Source organism: Mauremys reevesii, linkage group 3 (assembly GCF_016161935.1).
Source record: "Mauremys reevesii isolate NIE-2019 linkage group 3, ASM1616193v1, whole genome shotgun sequence".
In the NCBI taxonomy this organism is placed as follows: domain Eukaryota; kingdom Metazoa; phylum Chordata; order Testudines; family Geoemydidae; genus Mauremys; species Mauremys reevesii.
In genome coordinates this window covers 141,511,109-141,533,717 of record NC_052625.1, presented here as the reverse complement: position 1 = coordinate 141,533,717, position 22,609 = coordinate 141,511,109, and the positions used below count along the sequence as shown (strand labels likewise).

Sequence of the window (22,609 nt, the reverse complement as noted above, 5' to 3'; positions counted from 1 at the left end):
TGAAAAGGCACAGAACATTAATATCAGCCAGTCATTTTTGTAGAATATTCCAGATGCTTTAATTTGCCAACATCCTCCCTTCTGACCATGCTCACCTGCTGGGGATACACACTATCATTCTATAGTGCCTTGCAGCAGAGCACCCAATATTAATGAATTATGCCTTGCATCACCCCCAGGCGAGGTAGCAAATATCCCCATTTTACAAGCGGAGAAAATGAGATCAAGTTAAAGTTAAAGGGAGCATCACCAACTTAAAAAATCACTTTTTCCTGTAAATGATTATATCTGTTACAAGACAGACCTAAAATTACAGTATCTGAAAGAGTAGAGAAATGTCTATTTTTTCCTAGCTATTCAGTGCATTTACTAGCACTCTGTACAGTCAATCTCCCTGCCTCGGCTTTATGGTCACACTCAAGTTTCCCATGTGTCTATCATGCAGCCACATGGAAAAAGACTCTTTAAAACGTGATTGTAAAACTACAAAAGCACACCTGCTTTAAATACCAGGCCCAAACTTAAAATCTAGACAATATTTTTAAAAAGTTAAGATGATCGTGTCATTTTAAGTGACTCGGCAAAGGTCAAACATCAAGTGGCAGAGCTGGGAATAGAAACCAAATTTCCAGATTCCCAGTTCTTCTCTTTCAGATGATCTCTTTCCACAGAGTTACCCAGTGAGACGAATTTTTCCATGCTAACTGAATTAATCCCAGCCTAGACAGAATGTAAATATAACTCATTCTTTATTAAATTATACTTATAGTTCTTATAAAAGACTTCACTGACAAAGGAGATAGATGTGTTGCAGACATGACATACTGGTCATGCAGAAGGAAATTTAAAGGAGTACAAAGGACCACCACCCCACTTTAGCCTTTACCATCGGGCTTGAGTGATACAAGAGCCTTGTGCAAGTCTTTTCTCCTGTGTTAACTTTCAACCAGAATAAGTTTATTGTCATTCACAATCCATCTTCCCTCCCGGCTACCCTTCCCCCCCCCCCCACCATCTGCAGACTCTTGCACAATTCATACCAATGTAAAGAGAAATCATAAGTGTGTGCTGGGTTCTCTTGAGCTTTATAATTCACACCTAGTCCTTGAAGAGTAGAAATGAAAGAAAAAACCTAATTATACTAAAAGCATCTGCCTCTCTACTTTAACTGGACATAACACACATTGGAGGGACCAAAATACTCCAGTCTTAACATTCAGTGCCAAGCCTATGGCCACACAAGATATATAATGCCCAGATAGGGAGTATTTACCAAACTGTTAAGAGGGCTTGTCTCACCTGCTATAGTTTCTTTAGTTTCTGAATGCACAGCCATGAGTGCATCACATACACTATCTCCCAGTAAGCCCAGTCCATGCAGCAACACTTTCATGTCCAGATTGTCCAATAAATTCCCATCACTTTCCCCAGGAATGTAAATCTCAATCCCACGGTTCCTCATGGCTCTGGATATTTCCCCATGAAAAGGATCCATTGAAAGGAAAAGCCTATTAAATATGCAGAACAGATTAATAAAATAATTAAGAACTCACTTTAGAACCACTAAGTTTGCTCTGCAGAGAATGCCACAGCAAATACAATAACCAGTTAAATCATGCTAATAAAAGGTTAAATACTGAGGAAAGAGAGGTTACCTCCCCTTCCAGAGTTCTCAGAGATACGTGATCCCTATCTGTATTCCACATGCATGCACTCCACATGCCTGAAACTGGAAGATTCTTGCTAGTAGCGTCCATTGGTCAGTACCCGTGCGCTCTCTTTGTACTCCGAAGTACACAGACTTATAGACTTTAAGGCCAGAAAGGACCATCATGATCATCTAGTCTGACCTCCTACACATTGCAGGCCACAGAACCTCACCCACACTTGCAGCACACCTGTAATAGACCCATAACCTTTGTCTGTTTTACTGAAGTCCTCAAATCATTATTTAAGACTGAGGGTATAAGAGGCAGTGCGCAGACCACCCATCTCTCAAGTTCCTTCTCTACTACGATCCAAAGCATAGGGAAGGAGGGCTGGTAGTAGAATACAGACAGGGATGTCTCATCTCAAGAAACTCGGTTATGGAAGGTAGGTAACCTCTCTTCTTTGAGTGCTGGTCCCTATGGGTATTTCACTTTGGATGACTGTCAAAACAGGACTCATGAAGGAAGAGGGTAAAGGATGCATCAGTTGAGGAGGCATGCACCAGGGCACAGTGAAGGTATGAATGGAACTCCACGTGGCTGCTTGGCATATGTAAACAAGAGGTACTCCCTGAAGTGAAGCTGACGGAGTGGGAGCACACATGGTGTGGTGGAGGAATCTCAGACAACTAATAACAGAGAAAGACACAACCCAAAATCCACTTAGTTTTTGCGATGAGCTTGCTCTCTCAGGCATTCTGCAAAGACAACCAAGAGTCTGAGCGAATTCCTAAAGAGTTTTTTCTTTTTTTTTTTCTCTCTCTTTGAAGTTGAAATGGAGTCTCTGTTCCTCCTTGGTAGTGTGAGGCTTAGGAAAACATACATAAGGTTATGTACTGATTTACATGCAAATTGGAGATTAATTTGGGGACAAATTTAGGGTGGAGTCATGAGGAAACCGTATCTTTATGGAATACGATGTAATGTTTCCTCATGACTCCACCCTAGTCCCACATACTAGAGACACAGGAGGGGTGAGGTAATATCTTATTGGACCAGCTGCCTTCAAGCTCTGTGTGGTTTGAAATTTTCTCTCTCTCACCAACAGAAGCTGGTCCAAAAAAAGATATTACCTCACCCACTTTGGTGCCAAAGTGGACTTTTCTACAATTATGCATATTTCTAATGCTGTTAGGATTGTAAGCAAGGATGAAGTCGATGACATTACCTTCTGATGAGATTTCCCTGCCAGGAAGAAGGGGAAGCAGTGGGGTGGAGAGGAAAACCCCTAAAGGGGAAAAACAGACTCCCCAGACCCTAACTATACTAAAACTATCTAATAAGATATGCTTTTGAACTATTTACAAGTAAAGTTGAAGGAAGAGTTTTGAGGACACTGGAGTGTTCCATCTCACACCATGCTGCAGTAAGAAGGAATTGGAGAAGTGGCCAGTCTGTACTGTCCCTTATAGCCTTGGTTCAGAACATGAAGAGACACAGTACTTAGGTGTGGACCAAACAGACATTACTAACAAGAATCTTCTGGCTTCAGGCGCATGTATACCCACAGTGGGCCAGCACTCAAAGAACTTACTTGAGCAGATTCCCATTGAACTCAGTGTGAGTTCAGTTTATGTAAGTTCACCTTAGCATTAGGACACAAATTTATGTTAACTTCCCTTTAAAGTTATTTGGATCAATTATATAAAGCACCCTCTGCCTCTATTCTGCCTTTCTATTTGGACAAAAAGAGGTGTTAAACCCATTCAGCAAAGACCAAAACCACAGGCAAATCCTCCTGTGGTCATATGTAATTTTAGATTTACTAAATTAACTCAAGTTCTGCCCTTTTAAAATGGTGGCATATGACTAAAGGTTTCCCACCGCCCACCCTCTAACCAGACATTTTTGCTGCAGAAGGCTATTTAGATGTGAAGAGATTTTGGAGGACAGTAGAAAACCATCTAATTGTAACAATGCTGGAGGTGCTTTGTGCCTTTAGAGCATTTAAATCGCCACCACCAGTGTAATTTGTTTCTCAATCAAATCCCAACAAACATATAAAGTAACTTCACAGAAGTTCAGAAATGGAGCACCTGAAATTCGGATGAGGGGCAATAGTAGGGGTGGTGCCATCTATCACACCTCTCTCACTCATGGTAAGGACTCCCCCAGGTTCGAGTAGAGCATTCAAGCGGTCCAGAACTGATGGACTACATTCAAAAGAAAGTTTACATGAGTTTCAAGTCATCTTTCATCATCAATCCCACCGTTAATCAAAATACAATAATTCAGAAATGAAGAGCTGAAGTGATAATCAAAGCAGTTGGAAAAGGACACAGTATCTAGTTACTAAAAGTTATCAGACAAGAATTTTCTAAAGCTGAAAAAGTTAATGAAAGACTGAAGGGCCAAGTGAACTAGGGAGGTAAACAGAGGTTTATTGATTGAAGAAATTAAATTACTGGATGCTCTTACTTGCAGAAGTTGACATTGTCCATTAAAAGCCAGTCCCCAGACTGCAACGCCTGAATCAACATTCCATCAACCCATTCAAAAGTGCCATGACTGTTACCATCCACAGACTGAACAAGCTGCAGCCTGAAATGTCGAAATTCTTCCATCAGTCTCGAAAACTCTGAAACAGAACACATCTTGCAATCACTGCTTCTATTACTGGCCGAGACAGCCTTCATTTCCAGTGGAGTGACAAGCTAGTAGTTTACTGAGTAAACTAAACGAGTCACTGCTGGAGTTCACATTTCCTCCACATTAGAGGACTATGCAGTTTAGGCCCTTATGCAACGGGATCCATATGCCCAAGATCTACATGGATACAGGGTCTTGCCAGAGTGGATACAGTTGCAAGATTTGCAACTTAGGCCTGGTCTACACTGGGGGGGGTGTCGAACTAAGGTACGCAAGTTCAGCTACGCGAATAGCGTAGCTGGAACTCGAACTACCTTAGTTCGAACTACTCACCTGTCCAGACGCCGCGGGATCGAAGTCCGCGGCTCCCCCGTCGACTCCGCCACCGCCGTTCGCGGTGGTGGAGTTCCAGAGTCGACGGGAGCGCGTTCGGAGTTCAAACTATCGCGTCTAGATTAGTCGCGAACTCCGAGAAGTCGAACTCTACACATCGACCCGGCAGGTAAGTATAGACCTACTCTTAGAGTCTACTACATCTCACACAGGAGTCCGGGTTGATAGATACTAATGGTGCATTTTTACTAAATGCTGAAAAAAGCAGTTGACAGGATTTAATTAGAAATGCATCCTCCTCCTGAAATTGATGAAAATGTGTCCACTTTATATTGTAGACATTAACTTTAAGAACAAACAACCCCAAGTTCCCCTCTTCAGAGGGGCAAGACAAGGATGCCAACTACATCCATAACCACTTCCTTTAGCTTTGGAAATTCAGCCATTGGAATTGGAAAAGACAGTGGTAAAAATCTGTGGAGAGGAATATGCAATAAAATAAAATAATCTTATATGCAACAATATTCTACTATTAACATCAAAATGCTGATATCAATACAACTGCTATCAAACATCTCTCAATTTGGCCTTGTAATTGGTTATTGGGGGGGGAGGGATAGCTCAGTGGTTTGAGCATTGGCCTGCTAAACCCAGGGTTGTGAGTTCAATCCTTGAGGAGGCCACTTAGGGATCTGGGGCAAAAATTGGTCCTGCTAGTGAAGGCAGGGGGCTGGACTTGATGACCTTTCAAGGTCCCTTCTAGTTATAGGAGATTGGTATATCTCCAATTATTACCTTTATTACCTTATTACCTTTATAAAGTTGAACTGAGATGATTTACTATTGTCAATTTAATCCAGCAGTTCCCTTTCCCTCCATTTGTTTGTAACATGCATATATTTTGCATGCCATGAACTCCGCACAGGCACAGGAGTCCTCACTGAAGTTCTGGGGTTCCCGATTATAAGCTCTTCGAGGCATAAGGTGTCCCTCATTACGTATTTGTAAAATATCCAGTACAACGAGACCCTGATTTTGCTGCTGCACAGTACCATAGTACATTTGTATAATAAAATAAATCTGAAGAAATGACCAATAAAGAACCTTTCTAAAAGATGAACTGAGTGTTCCAAATGCAGAGAGTTTCATAGTAGCTTCAGAAATAACCAAGGAAAAACCAGGAATCATTCTCAACATTTCATTAGATCTATACCTCACCACAGAGGCATCTGTAGCTGGAATATTTAATTTTCAGTGCTTTGATTTCAAATAAGCTCTGTACATACCTGCTTTTGAGTAAGAGTTTATTTTGTTGTTTAGTCGCTGGATAAGTGCAAGTATTCCCTCTAGTTTGTTCACCAGTTCAGTTGTGACATTTCTACTTCCTTCACCCAGAGATTTGGGTTTAAAGTTAAGGATGAAACTGCTCCAAGCACGCAACACAACTTCAGCATCATCTGGACAGATTTCAGTCAGAAGGAGACTGTCCCTTATTAGTGTCCTCACAGCACTCTCCACTTTCTCTAGTAGGCATTGCCATGGCCGAATGACATCAACCTGCAACATTAAGCAGTTACGATATCCAGGCAGCCACAGTACATAGATTCTATTCAGTGCTTTAACTCTAATGTCACAACTACTATATATATAGTTGGATAAACTACCTCCAACCCTCCAAAATAACATTTACCTGTTCAAATCCACCTAAGAGTTCAGTTGTATCCATAGCACTGTTCATTGCCATAACCTTTAATCGATGACCTGTCAGGTGGGCCAGAAGTTCAACAAGGCTGGTCTTCCCAACAGCTGCAGGACCCACCAATATGACCATCCAGCCCATATGCACACATTTCATTATGGACTCAAGGGACTGCAGGGAATGATGTAAAAGAGACAGACGTCTGCACGGGGGAGGAATATAGCTGCCACGAGCGAGAACTGAGTAGCCGATCTAAAAAGAATGAATAAAAACATGCAAGTATGTTGATGGGGAGGGATGGAGGCAAGGGAAGGGAAAATGGGAGCTCAAGTTTAGGGTGATTAAAAAAAAAAATCACCTGTTTTTAATTTCTTACCTGAACATTATAAGGAGTGATGAGAAACTGTCTGGTTCCCCTATATGGATTAGAATTCTGACCAAAAATGTCTTTGAATATGGAAATGATCTAAAATAGCCAAAAGAAAGGTTAAAAAGATAAATCAGCCTAGATTTCTACAATGTGGGACTTATGTTTTATTTCCATAGAAATTTTCACTGTGAGCTACCCCAAAGCACTTTACCAACTTACTCACGGATTATCCAAAGGGATCATTTCATCCAACAATGAAATGCTGCAACTGTTTAGCAGCACACATCAACAATTCCACAAGTCCTTCAGACTTAGCAAATCATGGCTTCCTATCACATAACATGGAACACAATTTTATACTACCAGTACCTCTTTTCTTCAACTGAGTACAGGCAAAAAAGCCAGTCCATAAAGCTTCTGACATAGCATATAGAAAGAGACAATGTAGATCAAGAAAAGGGGAAAGAATGAAACACAAGGGAAAAATAACTAACCAGCTATTTGGCACAAAAGTTTAGTCTTATGGTTTAATACATTTTCAGTCTAGGTTGTTTGGTTATTTTTGTTTAAACTGTAATGAGGAAAATGAAAGGAGTATTAGGTGATGCATGAGCGCAGGAGGCATCTGAGTGGTGTAAAGCTAACCAAAATAAATGAGTTTTAGGGGGGACTTAAAGTAAGAAGGTGAGTTTGCTTGGCATACTAAACAAGGGAGACTGTTTCAAGCCTGGGGAGTGCCATGAAGAAAGGCACTGTCGAGTGGGAGAAGACATAAGGGTCAATAAATCCAAAGAAGCTGGCAGAATATAGTACAGAAGGGTGGTGGTAGGTGGTGACAAAATGTAAATAGGGGTGACACTGTACAACACATTCACATTACAGATAATGGGCTTGAAGGATGCAGAAACGAAACAGAAAGCCAGTGGGGGAAAAAACAACCTTACAACATTAACAATGTAGATCACACTACTCACCCTCCCTCCCACAGCTGTCCTAGATCCTTCCACACACCATTACTAATTCTCTTCCCCAGCTCACAACCCTCGGTCCCCATCCACTCATGAAGTTCAGGTCATTCCATAAAAACATTTAAGGTATTTTTTGCTGAAATACTGATATTTAATAGATGACCTGAGAAATGTTTTATATTGTTTTGCCCTTGTAAAAGTATTTTTCTGCTGCCAGTAGCAGAGAATTAAGGGTGGCAATGCCATACCATGCCACCCTTACTTCTGTGCTGTTGCTGGCAGTGGCGCTGCCTTCAGAGCTGGGTGTCCATGAAGAAAGGCACTGTCGAGTGGGAGAAGACATAAGGTTCAATAAATCCAAAGAAGCTGGCAGAATATAGTACAGAATATAGTACATACTTCCACTTGTATGGTGGAAGTGAGGGGCATAAACAACTACAGACACAAAGCAGGGTGTGTGTGATACGTTTGAGAACCACTGTCTTACATGAATAGCTTTAGAAACAATAGGTATTTCAAAAGGAAATTAGGAAAAGGTACACGAAGGATGTCTGAAAATTTTCCTTTGTGTGCAACAGTAATTTCTACATGAAAACTGTCAAATATCATTGTATTTACATAGGCATTACTGGAAACATGTTGTAACAATCAAGGAACAGGGAGCAAGGATGTACAGCTGACCTTCTCTTTGTCTTCTCTGGTTCTCATTCTTTCACCATAGACCAAAAATACATGTTGGCCTGGATCATAGCATCCTGGTGACTGGTCAACAAGTATCAGCTGACACCAGCGGAAAAGATCACGCAGGTTAAATTCCCAGGGTCCTCCTTTCTGTCCCCACTTCTTTTGAGCCATAACCTCTTGATCAATCTGGAGAAAGCAGCAGTTCAAAATCTTTTTACTCCACTCACATATGCAGTCATCTTAAAAATATTTTTAAAAGCTAGGTGGACCTTTGTCATTAGGCTCTGCTCACCTGACGTAGAAAATATTGCCAATAGGAGTTAGGAGCCCTGCTCACTTCACTGTTGCTGTCAGGAGACATCTGGAGTCTCTTGCCACCAGATTCAGCCCACCCAAAATGAAGGTGGTCTCTTACCTCCTAATGCCCTAAAATCTTTAGTCATTGTATGAACTCACATTTCTTTTGCAATCTGCCAATATCCTTTCAGTGAGATTCCACCACATAATAATTCTACATAAGGCATATGATTAGGCATAGAAGGATTAAATTTGAATCGGTAATGTCAGTAAACACTGATTTCACTGTACACACACAAACTGACAAAAAAATTTCCATCAATAATACAAAATTTACAGCTAGGCAAAGAAAGAAAAATGCTGCTTGAGAACTTACAAGTTTGATTTAAGGATATTTACTCTGTATATTTTGATATGTGATGTTGACAATTTGTGTTTTAATGGTTATAAAGGTTTAACTTTTTGAATCACAACATTTACTAATTATTGTGTAACCAATCAACCTCCCAATAAATTCCCTCAACTTGATAAAATTAAAATTTGATAAAAATAAAAATGGTTAAAACCTATAATTCTGTGCAACTGTGAAAGTTTAAATTGATAAAAATTGAAAAAGTACTTAAAATAAACATCAATATTGTCTGTTGAAATTATAAAAAAAATTGAATTCAGCGAAGCCCACATATAATATGTATTCTTTTATCGCTTCATACTTTTCTTGGCTTTAAAAGTCATCTATTTTATCTTCCCACCACACACACACATTGTTACAAAAGAAAAGCCATCTCAGATAAAATTCTTTCAGTGGCCTTTATCACAATGCCAAGTTTAGTAGAACTGATAGCTTGAAGAGTAGATGTGCTCCTTCCCCCAAGTCTCCTCAGATATGGCCAAACCAGGATAACTATCTGTTTTAGAAGCAACTCTATAAGCATGCCAAAAATCTGATCTTTGTTTGTAGACCAGTTCAACCGCAATGACTCACTAGAGGGGATTTTTCTGCAATAAAAGTCTTTGAAATTAGACTTCTTTGAATTAAACTTTTAAAATGTACTGTGGATTTAGAAAAAGTAAGTTTAAAAAGGTTTAGAACACTAATGTGCATAACAACAGGCCTTAAGCCCTAAGCAGAGCACTTCCATGTCTCGAGGCACCATAAATTAGAAGCTATTGAATGCCTGTTAAAGTATACTAAATTTTGGTTATCTCTGTATCTATTGCTAGAAATAATTTATCCATTATGGTCTTCTCTTTTGATTGCAACTGATCATCCCCCAAATATACTAAAAATACCCTGCATTCCCACAAAAGCCTCTACTGCTCAAAATACTTTTTTCCTAGATTACAGCCCCTTTCACAGCATCCTATGATCGATAGATAGATCAATCTCATAGAACCGAAAGGTCATCAAGTCCAGCTCCCTGCCTTCACTAGCCTGGGCGGGAAGGATAGCTCAGTGGTTTGAGCATTGGCCAGAGTTGTGAGTTCAGTCCTTGAGGGGGCCACTTAGGGATCTGGGGCAAAATCAGTACTTGGTCCTGCTAGTGAAGGCAGGGGGCTAGACTCAATGATCTTTCAGGGTCCCTTCCAGTTCTATGAGATAGGTATATCTCCATATATTATTTATGGTAAATAACAGAGTTAAGTCCAGAAACAGGAACGTAACTCAGTTTTGTAAAAACAAAGCTTTGGTTTTCCCTAATGTTTCTAGAATAGCCCACACTCCGTGAAAACAATTATTTTTCAAATTCACCTGTCAACATTGTCACCCCAAAACTACTCTCTATACTTTTTTTTAAAACATCTCTCACGCATTCTGCCTACCTCAGACAACAGATTTCATCAGTACAAATCCGAATAGTAAACATATTTTACCTTGTTATTGAAAGCAACCATTTTAGCAATAATATTTTTGTCGATGGCAGGAAACAAGGTATTCCCAATGAACTCCATATCTGCAGCTGAAAGTGGATCGACATATACCTGCAAGAATACATGGAGGAATTTATGTAGTGTGGATGTGGGTTTCATCATGGGGAGGACACAAGAATGAATCATAGGCATAGCCTGAAATGAATGCATGACTTGCCTGTGTAAATCTATTAAGAAAGGACTTGGGCAGCCCCTTTCTTCCACCTCCTTGTCTGTAGGGATTCTGGCATCCAAAGATCTTTGTCTTCTTATGTTGCACATGAAAACTCATCCCTAATTCTGGGATGTAAATCTCTGCTCGGTGGTCAAAGCAGGCATTTAGTCCTTCTAATACAGACTGGGAAGCCAGGTTCAACTATTTGAAAAAAGAAATAAAGATAAAATAATGCTGTTCAAAAGTAGCCTCCACTTTAGCAGGCTGTAATTTAAACACAAATGTGATTCAGCTTTCCTTGCCTGTCCAAAACACCGTCATACATGACTATCCACAGCTAACAAATCCCACATTATGGCACTGCACTAGTGGTAAGATAAGGTTTTTCTGTTCTATTTAAATTCTTCTACCATGCCCTCACCAAGGTATCTGAGCATCATTGTATTATAAACGTCTATTTTCAAGCATTCATTTTTCCTTTTGAACTATTTTCATGCTACTCGTAAATCCACAGATTAAATGTTTTATCAGGTTAATAAAGTCAGTTGAGATATTGATGTTACACAAATGCTTAAAAATTGTGTTTCGCACAACAGAGGAAATTAGGGTGGTTTGTGTTTTTTTTAAAATACAAAAACAGCTAAAGAGACAATTTCTTTTCAAAACTTCATACTTAGTATAACTGTAGTCCAGGTCTCCATGAGGAATGTGTATGTTGCTACATACAAAACATTTTTTTAAAAAAATAACTTGCATTCAGAGTTTAAGGGTAACATTTGCAAGAGTGCTTAAATGACTTAAGAGCCTAAATCCATTTTAAAAAGTGACTGCAGACTTTTAGGAGCTTAACTCTCACTGAAAGTCAGTGGAATTAGGAGCCTAAGTCTCATTTTGAAAGATGATTTAGGCACTTCCAAGTATGTAATTTAGCTGGTTGTGAAAATTTTACCCTAAACACCCATAAATCACCACTTCTCTTTTCCTAAATATTCCCATTTTATTGGTGTGCCAGACTTGCATTCACCTCATCTAATACAATCCAGTGTCCACCCTTTAATGCTGCAAGCAGGGGTCCATCACGCCAGGCAAATTCTCCTCCCTTTCCACCTTCCACAGGCAAGTCTGTCCCAAATAAATCTGTCACATCCTTGGGGAAGTAGAGGAAGAAATCAAAGATTTACAAACTACATAACAGGTTACCAGATTTCAAGCTTGCTTTGATTTTTGCTTATTTTTTTAAAAGCTAAGATCTATGTATGCATTTAAAATCGATGAGAGTTAAAAGAAGATATTCTACATTTTCCATATTGAGACTTCAGTCAGCAAATACAGTAAGCAAAAGAATGCAAGAACATGAATGTCAGCCTCAAACAAAGGCTATGACTACCCTAGAGAGCTTAGAGCAGCACAGCTGCACCGATGCAGCTGCACTGCTGTAAGATCTTTGTGTAGTCACTCTACGTCAATGGGAGAGAGATCTCCCATCAACTTAATTAATCCGCCCCCAACAAGCGGCAGTAGCTATGTCGGCGGGAAAAGCTCTCCCGCTAACATAGCGCTGTCCACGCCGGCCTTTAAATTGGCATAAATTATGTTGCTTGTGGGGGGGGGGGAGAGGTAATTCATACCCCTGAGCAATATAATTTATATTGCCTTAGGCTATGGCTACACTACAGCATAAGTCTTTCAAACAAGTTTGCAGCAATCAAGCTATATGCAGTTTACGTGACAATCTCCACATTGTAATCAGCACAACACAGTGTTTCTGGAAATAACAGCAGCTCTCTGCTCTTTCATGACACTTCACTCCTCCTTAGTTTAATCTCAAGACTGATGAGGGAAGCCAGATACTTAAGACTCAACATCTGAGTTTACAAGTGTAACCACTCATGCTTCATAAAATTAGAAACCAAAATAATATTTTACATATGTATCTACACATACTTTAAAAAAAAAAAACAATTACCAGGGTAACATTTTACCCTACCGTTTGTTCAGACAGGTTGATTCGAACAAGGCAATTTCCTGAAGCCTTTGCCAGTGCTGCTACTAGACTGGTCTTGCCCACGCCTGGAGACCCCTCCAAGAGAATGGGTTTGTTAAGCTGTAAGGCTCTTAACAGCCTTTGTGCATTCATTGCTGTAGTTCCTGCATTTAAAGCATAATCTGAAACACTGTTCCTCTGAAAAACAGGGCCTAAGATGAAGAGAAAGCAAAACAAAAATTAAACCACAGACTAAATATTACAGACATTTAGAATATTTTAGATCACATTTTCTAAAAACCTATTAACTTGCCTACTGCTTTTTCACACTACTACAGCGTGTGATGGAAGATAGACCAGTAACTAAATTATGTATCAAACATTTATCCTCACAAATCGGGCAGACATATTTAGTGTTTGATATTCGGTTCGACCTCAGCACAGTCTCCATTTGTTCACGCATAATTTTGCGCATACACACAAATACCTGCACATGCACTTTGCAATGCATTTTGAATATGGAATTTTAAAACCTGTCGGTGTTCATGAACCAAACTGGAGGCTGGGGTCTGAAAACCAAGTCTATAAAATGCTCTGTTTGGCTTGTAACTGGCTGCAAGTGTAAAATTAGAGGCAGCTTTTTAAAAATTTGGCCCCATGTGTTATGGGAAAGTTTATGAATCTGTTCACACATTGCCAGTTTTGTGAGCAGAAGTAAAGTGCCCTCTCATGCAAGCATTTTCTTTACTCTGGTTATAGAACACAACCTGGAGAAAGCATTGGTCTTCTTGCCCATCAGAAATCTCCACCTTTAGAGCTCACTGTAATTTCAATAGTAAAACATCATTTCTCATGTATGCAAGGTGTTAGTCACTATCCTTCTTTAAAGATTTTGATATTTGTTTCCTAGGAAAGAGGTATTCTCCCCTTTTGGGTGCCGGTTATCCTAGAAAGTAAACCATGTATAAGTTTGTATAAGATTAGGTGATTAGATGTATTTATAAGAGCCTGTCACCTAAATTCCCTCTAAGCTGCGTGGCTGCGCAGCTGCCTATCAAGGGCCGCACAGGAGCTCAGGGCTGCAGTGGGGTGAGGTGCCTCTCCCATGGCCCCCAGCCCCCGAGCTGCTGCGACCGAGGAGGGGTGGGAAGAGACGCTCTCCCCCAGCCCCGAAGCTGCCACGGCCAGGGAGAGGCAGCTCTCCCGCAACCCCGGAGCTCCTGCAGCTGGGTAGAGATGCACTCCAGGGCCGGGGAGAGACTCTCTCCCCCAGCCCAGGAGCTGCTGTGGCCGGGTAGAGGCGCCTCTCTCCCAGCCCCAGCCCAGGTGCTGTTGCGGAGAGAGGGCTGGGGGGGGGGGGTCCTCTCCTCACCGTGGCCAGGGGACAGCCTGCACCCCAAGCCTCTCATCCCCGGCCCCACCCCAGAGCCTTCACCCCTAGCTGGAGCCCTCACCCCTCTGTCCCAGCCCTGTACCCCCTCCTGCACCCTGATCCCCTCCGCCCCAGCCCGGAGCCCCCTCCCACACACCAAACCTCTGGCCCCACCCCCACCACACATCACCTCCATATCGGTGCATATAACAAAATTCATTCCACACATGCATGGGAAAAATTAGAGGGAACAATGCCTGTCACAGTGTTTTTGAATGTTCCTCGTTAGGCACTGGTTATACAACAGAGACATGCTCTAAACCAGGGGTGCTCAATCTGAGGCCCACCAGGGCATTTCATAAGGCCTGTAGCCTGCTTAAACACAATATACTAACAGCCGATTCATTAGTATTTTATCATGATTACATCATTTTAGTTTGCACAAGTGTGCAAATAGACAATACTGTACAATTGAGAAACATTCTATCTAAATCAGGGGTCGGCAACCTTTCAGAAGTGGTGTGCCGAGTCTTCATTTATTCACTCTCATTTAAGGTTTCGCGTGCCGGTAATACATTTTAATGTTTTTTAGAAGGTCTCTCTCTACAAGTCTATATATTATATAACTAAACTAGTGTTGTATTGTAAAATAAACAAGGTTTTCAAAATGTTTAAGAAGCTTCATTTAAAATTAAATTAAAATGTTGATCTTACGCCGCCGGCCCGCTCAGCCCGCTGCTGGTCTGGGGTTCTGTTCACCTAGGCGGGCAGTGGGCTGAGTGGGGCCTGCGGCCAGGACCCCAGCTGGGAAGGGTCTGGCAGCGGGCTGTGCAGGGCTAGCAGCCGGGACCCCAGACTGGCAGAGCAGCTCAGCCCACTGCTGCTCAGGGGTCCCATTGGCCGGCTCCTGCCAGCCGGGATCCCAGCTGCCGGACCCGCTCAGCCCGCTGCCCGTCTGGGGTCCCGGCCCTGCCCACATACAGTGGGTACCTACCTTCTCCCTGGTTCTGGCCCATTCTCTTCCTCTCTCTGCACTGAGCTGAGGGTGGGAGTGGACCGAGCACAGGGCTGGGGGTGAAGGGTCTGGCCAGGAGCTAGAATGAGGGAGGGGGCTCAGGGTTGGGGTGTGGGGCCACTTACCTGGGCAGCTCCCATTTGGTGTGAGGGGTGCAGGTGGGAATGTGAGTGGGGGTGCAGGAGCTCCCATTTAGTGCTCGGGGGCTGGAGATGTGGGGGTGCAAGAGTCAGGGCGGAGGGCTAGGCACATGTGAGGGGGGTGCAAGAGTCAGGGTAGGGGGACTGGTTATTTGTGGGGGTGCCAGAGTCAGGGCTGGGGTCATGCGGGGGGGGTGTGTGAAGGAGTCAGCAGAGGGCTGGGTGGTACAGGGCTCAGGGCAGAGGGCTGGGTGGTACAGGGCTCAGGGCAGGGGCCTGGGGGTGTGTGTGTGTCGGGGGGTCAGGGCTCAGGGCAGAGGGCTGGGTGACTGCCCCCTCCCAGAATCCCCAATCCCCCTCGCTCCTTGTCCCGACTACCCGCTCCTGGGACCCCACCACCTATCTAAGCCTCCCCGCCCCTTGTCCTCTGACTGACCCCCTAGGACCCTACCCCCTACCTGTCCCCTGACTGCCCCAACCCTTATCCACACCCAGACAGAACCCCCTGGACTCCTATGCCTATCTAACCGCTCTCCGCCCCCTGACAGGACCCCCAGAACTCCCGACCCATCCAACCCTCCCCCTGCTCCCTGCTTGCCCAACCCCTCTCCACACCCCTACCTCCTGATAGCCCCCCGAACTCCCGAATCATCCAACCCCCCCAGCTCCTTGTCCCCTGACCATCCCCTCTAGAGACCCCCCCTCCCTAACTGCCTCCCCAGGACCCTCCTTGCTCCCTGTCCCGACCCCTATCCACCACCCACCCCCCTAACAGACCCTAGGGACTCCCATGCCCCATCCAACCCGCCCTGCTCCTGACTTCCTCCAGAGACCCCACCCCTAACCACCCCTCGGGATCCCACCCCCCGATCCAATCCACCCTGCTCCCTGTCCCCTGACTGCCCCCACCCCTTATCCAACCCCCGCTCCCCCGGACCCGGACCCCTTACCATGAGGTTCCCCGCTGATCCGGAGCCCTGCCGCCGCGCGCACAGCGCTGTGAGGGGAGGGGCAGGGCTGCGCGAGGCGGTGGGGCTCCGGATGAGCAGGGAGCATCTTTCTCTCCCCATGGAGCCAAATGCTGCCCCGCGGGAGTGCACAGCCCCAGCCCCCAGAGCGCTGTACGTGGCGGCATGGCTCATGGGGATGGTGGGGAAGGCAGGGGAGAGGCCGGCGGCTTGCTGCGCTCGGCCCGGCGCTCCAGCCGTGGAGCGCGGGCCCTGCAGCTTGCCACGTCGGCAGGATTTTTAATGGCACACTGGGGTCCCGGCAGGCCCCAGCGTGCCATTAAAAATTGTCTCACATGCCATCTTTGGCATACGTGCCATAGGTTGCCGACCCCTGATCTAAATACACATGAAACAAGCTGAACTTAAAATATAAATCAATACAGGTGACTTTAAACTTATTTAAATATGTATCAGAGGGGTAGCCGTGTTAGTCTGGATCTGTAAAAGCAGCAAAGAGTCCTGTGGCACCTTGTACACTAACAGATGTATTGGAGCATGAGCTTTCGTGGGTGAATACCCACTTCGTCGGATGCATGTCAAATATGTAGAATCTGTTTAGCCCACACAGGTTTAGGGTTAGGTTTATGTGGCCTTCCTGCATAATAAGACTGGGTACCACTGCTCTGAATTGTGCAGTGTTATAAAATAAAAGTTTGCCAAATGAATTAAGAGTCAGCACTCTTACTCCCACCACTCTTTTCCATCCCAGCACATTTCTCCTTACTTAAACACTTGAAAACATGCCATCCTTCCAAAAGAGTGTGCATTATATGACAAACTTCCTATTTCGAACTCTTCCATTTCTTTTTATATTAGATCTCTCCATTTGCCCACACATTTATTTAAATAAAATTGACATGCCTGCTGCTAAGAGAGACTTTACATCAATAAAATCACAATCAAAATATATTTTCCTGCCAATAACTGGCTCCACCAAAAGGACAATCTCCAAATTTGCAACCCCCCATGATGCCGCACTAAAGAGCACACATGCCAAGGTAACACTGCCATCCACTTCTCTTCCCAGTCATTCAAATTTAACTCAGACAGAGGCTTTCCCCAAAGAGCTGGCAGCAACTTCTAGTCAAATGGCGCCGAGTGAAACACCCTTCCTTATTCCCCTGGTCTGCAAATCTAGTTACAGAAACATCACCTTTAATCTCATCAGTAATGAAAGTATGAAGGGAGAGTGAGCTCTTACATAGCCAGGACGCAAACCATATACAGAGCTTCAGAAAAGCCAACAATCTCCCATTCATCTGGACATAGATAAGCCCCTGCAGCATAAAGAGCATGGGAGTAGCATGCTCAGCATAGCTAAACAGGTAGGCTACTGTGTCCTGCACTACCCAAATATTTCTGGTGGTCTTTAGAGGTGCATTAGAGTCACCCAATCTAGAAAGTGACACGGATTGCATGAGGGAACACAGGTCACAACCTCCTGACCAGGTGCAGATAGAAAAAAATATTGACACTTGGATCAGAGATTGTAGCAAATAAGGGTCCAAAATAATCCCTGCGCTGCAGACCTTTGATTAAGGGAAGGCACAACGCTTCATAGCAAATAACCCCTCACAACCACAGATCAGTTCTCCCATTACCCACCAGCATCACCTCTCTTTTTTCTGGGTTGAGCTTCAGGCATTTCACTTTGACTCATGCCTCTCACGCAGGCATTGGATAAGCAGAGAAACTGTACTGCCTGAATTTGATGAAAGACCTAGATTTTAGCTATCAGCACAATGGGTACTACAGTACCAATCCATTAATGTGGTTTTATCAGAGGCATCAAAATGCACAATCCACAGGATGTATGTGGCCTGCATGACGCATTCACATTAAAAAAATAAAAGCTGAGATTTTGCACAAAGGGTTTCTAGTCCTCATGGCAACAGAGACAATCTTCCAAACATGAACTGAGTGTAATTGATGACATGATATCTGCCAAGTCAGAAAAAAATATCCTCAAATAATAACTCAGGGGTATGAACTTTATTGTCCACTATTAACCAGACTAGAGTTGTCATCTTTAATGCACAATGACCACACTTCAATGTCAACATTAATTATTCCATTGCTGATTACTTTAGCAAATGGAACAGCAAAAGGATGGGTGTAAAGCCCTACGGGGAAAGGGAATTAGGAGTTGCTTCAACGAAGAAAATGCAGAGAGAAGAACAGAGGAGATACACAGAGGGAAGAAGGAGAGTGAAAAAGAGAAAAGATGATAATGAAAAGGAGAAAAAAAAAGGACAGAAGTAGTTGTGGCCTAAACAGGAGCAGATTTTCATTTGTAAGTGATACAGAATATGCCAATGACATGCTGAACAAATAGAAGTTCAACATAATGGCTGTGTTTCTCCCTTGATCTCTGTGCAAACATCCCACTGATCTTAATGGCACCACCAATGCTGTGGACTGATGGGATCATGAAATCTCTAATTCATATCATGTCCTGCAGAATTAAACATGGAATCCAGCCCTCTTCCCTAAGTAAGTTTGAAGAGATAAGAGGGAGAAGAGAAGACAAGATGAAACCTGATCTCTTATGAAAACTTTGCAGGATGACATGCAATTTCCCCAACATCGTTGTTGTTGGACTTCTCAGAAAGGAGGGAAGAGATGCTAAATAACCCCATCCACTCATTCCACCGTCCACAGACAGCTCAGTATCACCCTGCAGTAAATAGCAGGAAAAGCAACTAGTAGGTCTAATAAAGTCATTGAACAGACGGCAGAACTTAGTCGGTCATAAAGAGATCCATGGCCAAGAAAACCCATGCAGACAGACACTATCATTCACTGAAATAAAACCCTAGGGATCAAGGAAATCAGAAGTTTCAAAATAACACTAGAGCTGCTTCCTCAAAACCTTCTCAATCACCTTTACCTACAAAAAAGGCTCAAAACCCAACGGTAATTTGTAGGACTATCAGTGTCAAGAAATGGTTTCTTATAGAAGGGCCCGATGACTGCTCTTCTGACAGAAGCTGTCTAGAGAAAACAGTTTCACTCAACAACTGACCGAAACTACTAGCTTGCAGCAGCAACAAGACACCTGGTGAACTTGTGTGATCTTGGTATCTCATAGGCTATGGGCCACAACTCACCCAGTTCCTCCATAAGCAGACACTAATGATCCCCAATCTTAAATATCAGCTTCCTATATCAAAACAAAGTAATACAATACACCAGGTACACCAGAAGCGGCAGTTAAAAATAAAGCTTTTAGACTTCATTATAGGATTGCAGAAACTATGCCACGATCAAACTCAGAGGCATGAATGTCACCAGTACTGTAGTGTCCCTCCAATTCACCTGTGTACTAATGGGACACAATGACAACAATGGGAGGGGAAGGGAAGTTTGAATGCCCTGTATCAGTGAGAAAAGAGATCTTATTGTCCTAGCCAGCCCATGAACAGAATGGTCCAAATATTGCACAATAAGAATATCTAGGTCAGGGGTCGGTTTTTAATGGTACACAGCTGCCTGCCGGGGTCCTGGCCGCTGGCCCCACTCAGCCCGCTGCCAAACCCAGGCCAGCAGCGGGCTGGGTGGGGCCGGCGGCCGGGACCCCGGCAGGCAGCAGTGTGCCACTAAAAATCCGGCCCGGCCCGGCCCAGCCCAGCCTGCTCACCTCCGCCCACCACTCTCTCCTGCAGGGGCAGAGGGCAGAAGCTTGGTCCTGCCGGCTGCTGCTGCAGGGCAGCCTCCACCAGCAGACAAGCTCCCTCCTCCCCCACCTCTTCCCCCAGCATGCTGGGTACCTGCCCCTCTTCCTCTCCCTCCCTGTGGCCGAACAGCTGATGGCCCTGGAGAGGGGGAGAAGCGGAGCCAGAACGTGGTCGCTGCTCCAGAGAAGAAGCGGGGACGGGGCCTTGGGGAAGGAGGGTGGAATCAGGGCAATATCCCCTCCAGCCCACACCCCCAACCCTGACTCCTGAACCCCCCACGCCCCTCTGCCCTGACCCCTGCACTCCCCACAGGCTCCTGCCCTGACCCCTGCACCCCCCTCACACACACCCAGCCCCCTGCCCTGACCCCTGCACCTCCCCACAACCCCAGCCCTGACTCCGGCACCCCCCACACATACTCAGCTCCCCCAACACTCCATGCCCTGACTCCTGCATCCCCCTTACACGCCCCCAGCCCTGACTCCTGCACCCTCCTCACACACCCCATCTCCCTGCCCTGACTCCTGCACCCCCACATTCCCACCTGCACCCCTCACACTAAATGGGAGCTGCCCAGGTAAGCGCTCCACACCCAAACCTCCTGCCCCAGCCCTGAGCCCCTCCCTCATTCTAGCTCCTGGCCAGACCCTTCACCCCCAGCCCTGTGCTCAGTGCACTCCCACCCTCAGCTCAGTGCAGAGAGAGAGGAAGAGAATGGGCCAGAACCAGGGAGAAGGTAGGTACCCACTCTATGTGGGCAAGACTGGGACCGCAGACCGTCAGCGGGCTGAGCGGGGCCGGCAGCCGGGACCCTGGCTGGCAGGAGCTGGCGGACGGAACCCCAGACAGGCAGTGGGCTGAGCCGCTCAGCCTACGGCCAGTCTGGGGTCCCGGCCGCCGGACCCGCTCAGCCCGCTGCAGGTCTGGGGTTCTGGCTGCCGGCTCCTTGACAGCCGGGTTCCCAGCCGCAGGCCCCCCTTAGCCCACTGCCAGCCTAGGTAAATGGAAGCCCAGGCTGGCAGTGGGCTGAGTGGGCCAGTGGCGTAAGATCTGCATTTTAATTTAATTTTAAATGAAGCTTCGTAAACATTTTGAAAACCTTGTTTACTTTACATATGACAATAGTTTAGTTACATAATATATAGACAGAGAGCGAGACCTTCTAAAAAACGTTAAAATGGATTACTGGCACGCAAAACCTTAAATTAGAGTGAATAAAGAAGACTCAGCACACCACTTCTGAGAGGTTGCTGACCCCGGATCTAGGTTCTTATATCATACTCAGTCCTGTGGTACCCACATACTCTCCCTTGGAATTCTATTGCTGCAATGGGTCAACCAGTAAGTCTTCAACAGTGGAGCAATAAAATAGGTTCCCGTGCCTTGAGAGGTGGATGGATGAGCACTGCCCTTTGCCCAAGCTAATAGCTGATCTGACCATGAAAAATGAGATATTATTACACTCCAAAATTGAGGTCAGATGAAGTGAAATATGCTTGAAGCATTCACTCAAGGTAAACATTATATATATCTATATATAGATATAGTTGCTTACAGATGTAGCTTTCTAAAAAGGGTGAAACAATTATATTAGATATGCTTGGAAATACTCTGCAGCGCTTTTATAAAAAGAAAAGAGGTTGTCTTTATTTTTAGAAGACATTATGAATTACAGTGTAGTTCCCCACATATCTTGGGGCTAAGGCTAGTCCTTGATAAGTCATTAAAAACAAAACATGGGATGAATGTCCCCCACCCCACAAAAAACACTTGCCTCTTGGTATAAAAAATGGATGGATTCCCATGAAGTTTTCCATCCATATAAATTCTCTCTCCTTTGTTCTGTCGTAAATCCTCAGTTCATCCTTCTGATATTCTGTAAGCTCAACAATAGTGCAAAGTTTCTCACATAAGAATTTCAGACATTTTTCACGAGCAGATAAAGCAGTATCAGCTGAGCAAGATGTTGTACCTATATTAAAGAAAACAAAAGGAAGTGAAAGTAAGATTCCCAACTACAGCCAGTTGTTTTCATTTCAAAATTCAGAAACACACAGCCATAGAAACAGTATAGAAAATGCAGTGAATGCACCGTGCTGAGCTCAACCAAATACTGCTAGTGAATTCAAAGATATACATGTATGAAATAAAGATCTACAGATACAGTAGCATTGTTTTCCAGAAGGCATGAGGTGCTTAATATCAATCACAACTGTATTGCTGCCTTGAATTAAAAATAAAAAATGTGAAGGTTAATCTCAACCTACTGTATTATAGGTGGGGGCTGGGTAACACTTCCTATTATTAAAGTTGCCTGACACTTCCCATTATAAGAGCCTGTTTATAGCTGCTTATAACTATGCAAAACTTCAACAGCTTGGACTGAAATTTTCCATGCCAGATGTCTGCATAAGGCAGATTTTTTGGAGAAATTCACACGCTTATGTTCGTCAGTTTTCAAGTCTGGGGGGAGGAGGGAAACACCCTACAATGGACAAGGAGATGGGAGGAGGGGGTACTGACTGGACAAGAAGACTGGGAGTAGGAACCAGAGGTGGGGAAGAGGAGGGAGAAGAAACAGATCGTCCTGTGTACCCAGTTCCTTGTCAGAACCGGGACTGATTAGGCAAAGCAACTGGGATGGGGATACAAATTGGATGAGAAGAGACAGATTGG

General features: G+C 44.2%; 1 protein-coding gene and 1 long non-coding RNA gene across 5 annotated transcripts in view; one reads left to right on the top strand and one right to left on the bottom strand.

The window, feature by feature from the left end:
• The window catches only part of MDN1 (midasin AAA ATPase 1), a 175,688-nt gene that overhangs the window by 68,950 nt on the left and 84,129 nt on the right, over positions 1-22,609 (bottom strand). For all 4 annotated transcript variants that reach the window (XM_039529043.1, XM_039529044.1, XM_039529046.1 and 1 more), the window contains exons 35-46: positions 21,708-21,905; positions 12,723-12,931; positions 11,760-11,882; positions 10,739-10,936; positions 10,525-10,632; positions 8,350-8,538; positions 6,707-6,796; positions 6,322-6,582; positions 5,918-6,188; positions 4,128-4,287; positions 3,746-3,862; positions 1,300-1,508 (exon numbers count right to left, since the gene is read on the bottom strand). In XM_039529043.1, coding sequence (XP_039384977.1) covers positions 1,300-1,508; positions 3,746-3,862; positions 4,128-4,287; positions 5,918-6,188; positions 6,322-6,582; positions 6,707-6,796; positions 8,350-8,538; positions 10,525-10,632; positions 10,739-10,936; positions 11,760-11,882; positions 12,723-12,931; positions 21,708-21,905 — 2,133 coding nt within the window. The remainder of the gene's footprint in view (positions 1-1,299; positions 1,509-3,745; positions 3,863-4,127; positions 4,288-5,917; positions 6,189-6,321; positions 6,583-6,706; positions 6,797-8,349; positions 8,539-10,524; positions 10,633-10,738; positions 10,937-11,759; positions 11,883-12,722; positions 12,932-21,707; positions 21,906-22,609) is intronic.
• Positions 1-22,609, top strand: part of LOC120400465 — a 52,273-nt gene that overhangs the window by 7,179 nt on the left and 22,485 nt on the right. The gene's annotated exons all lie outside the window — the stretch shown is intronic.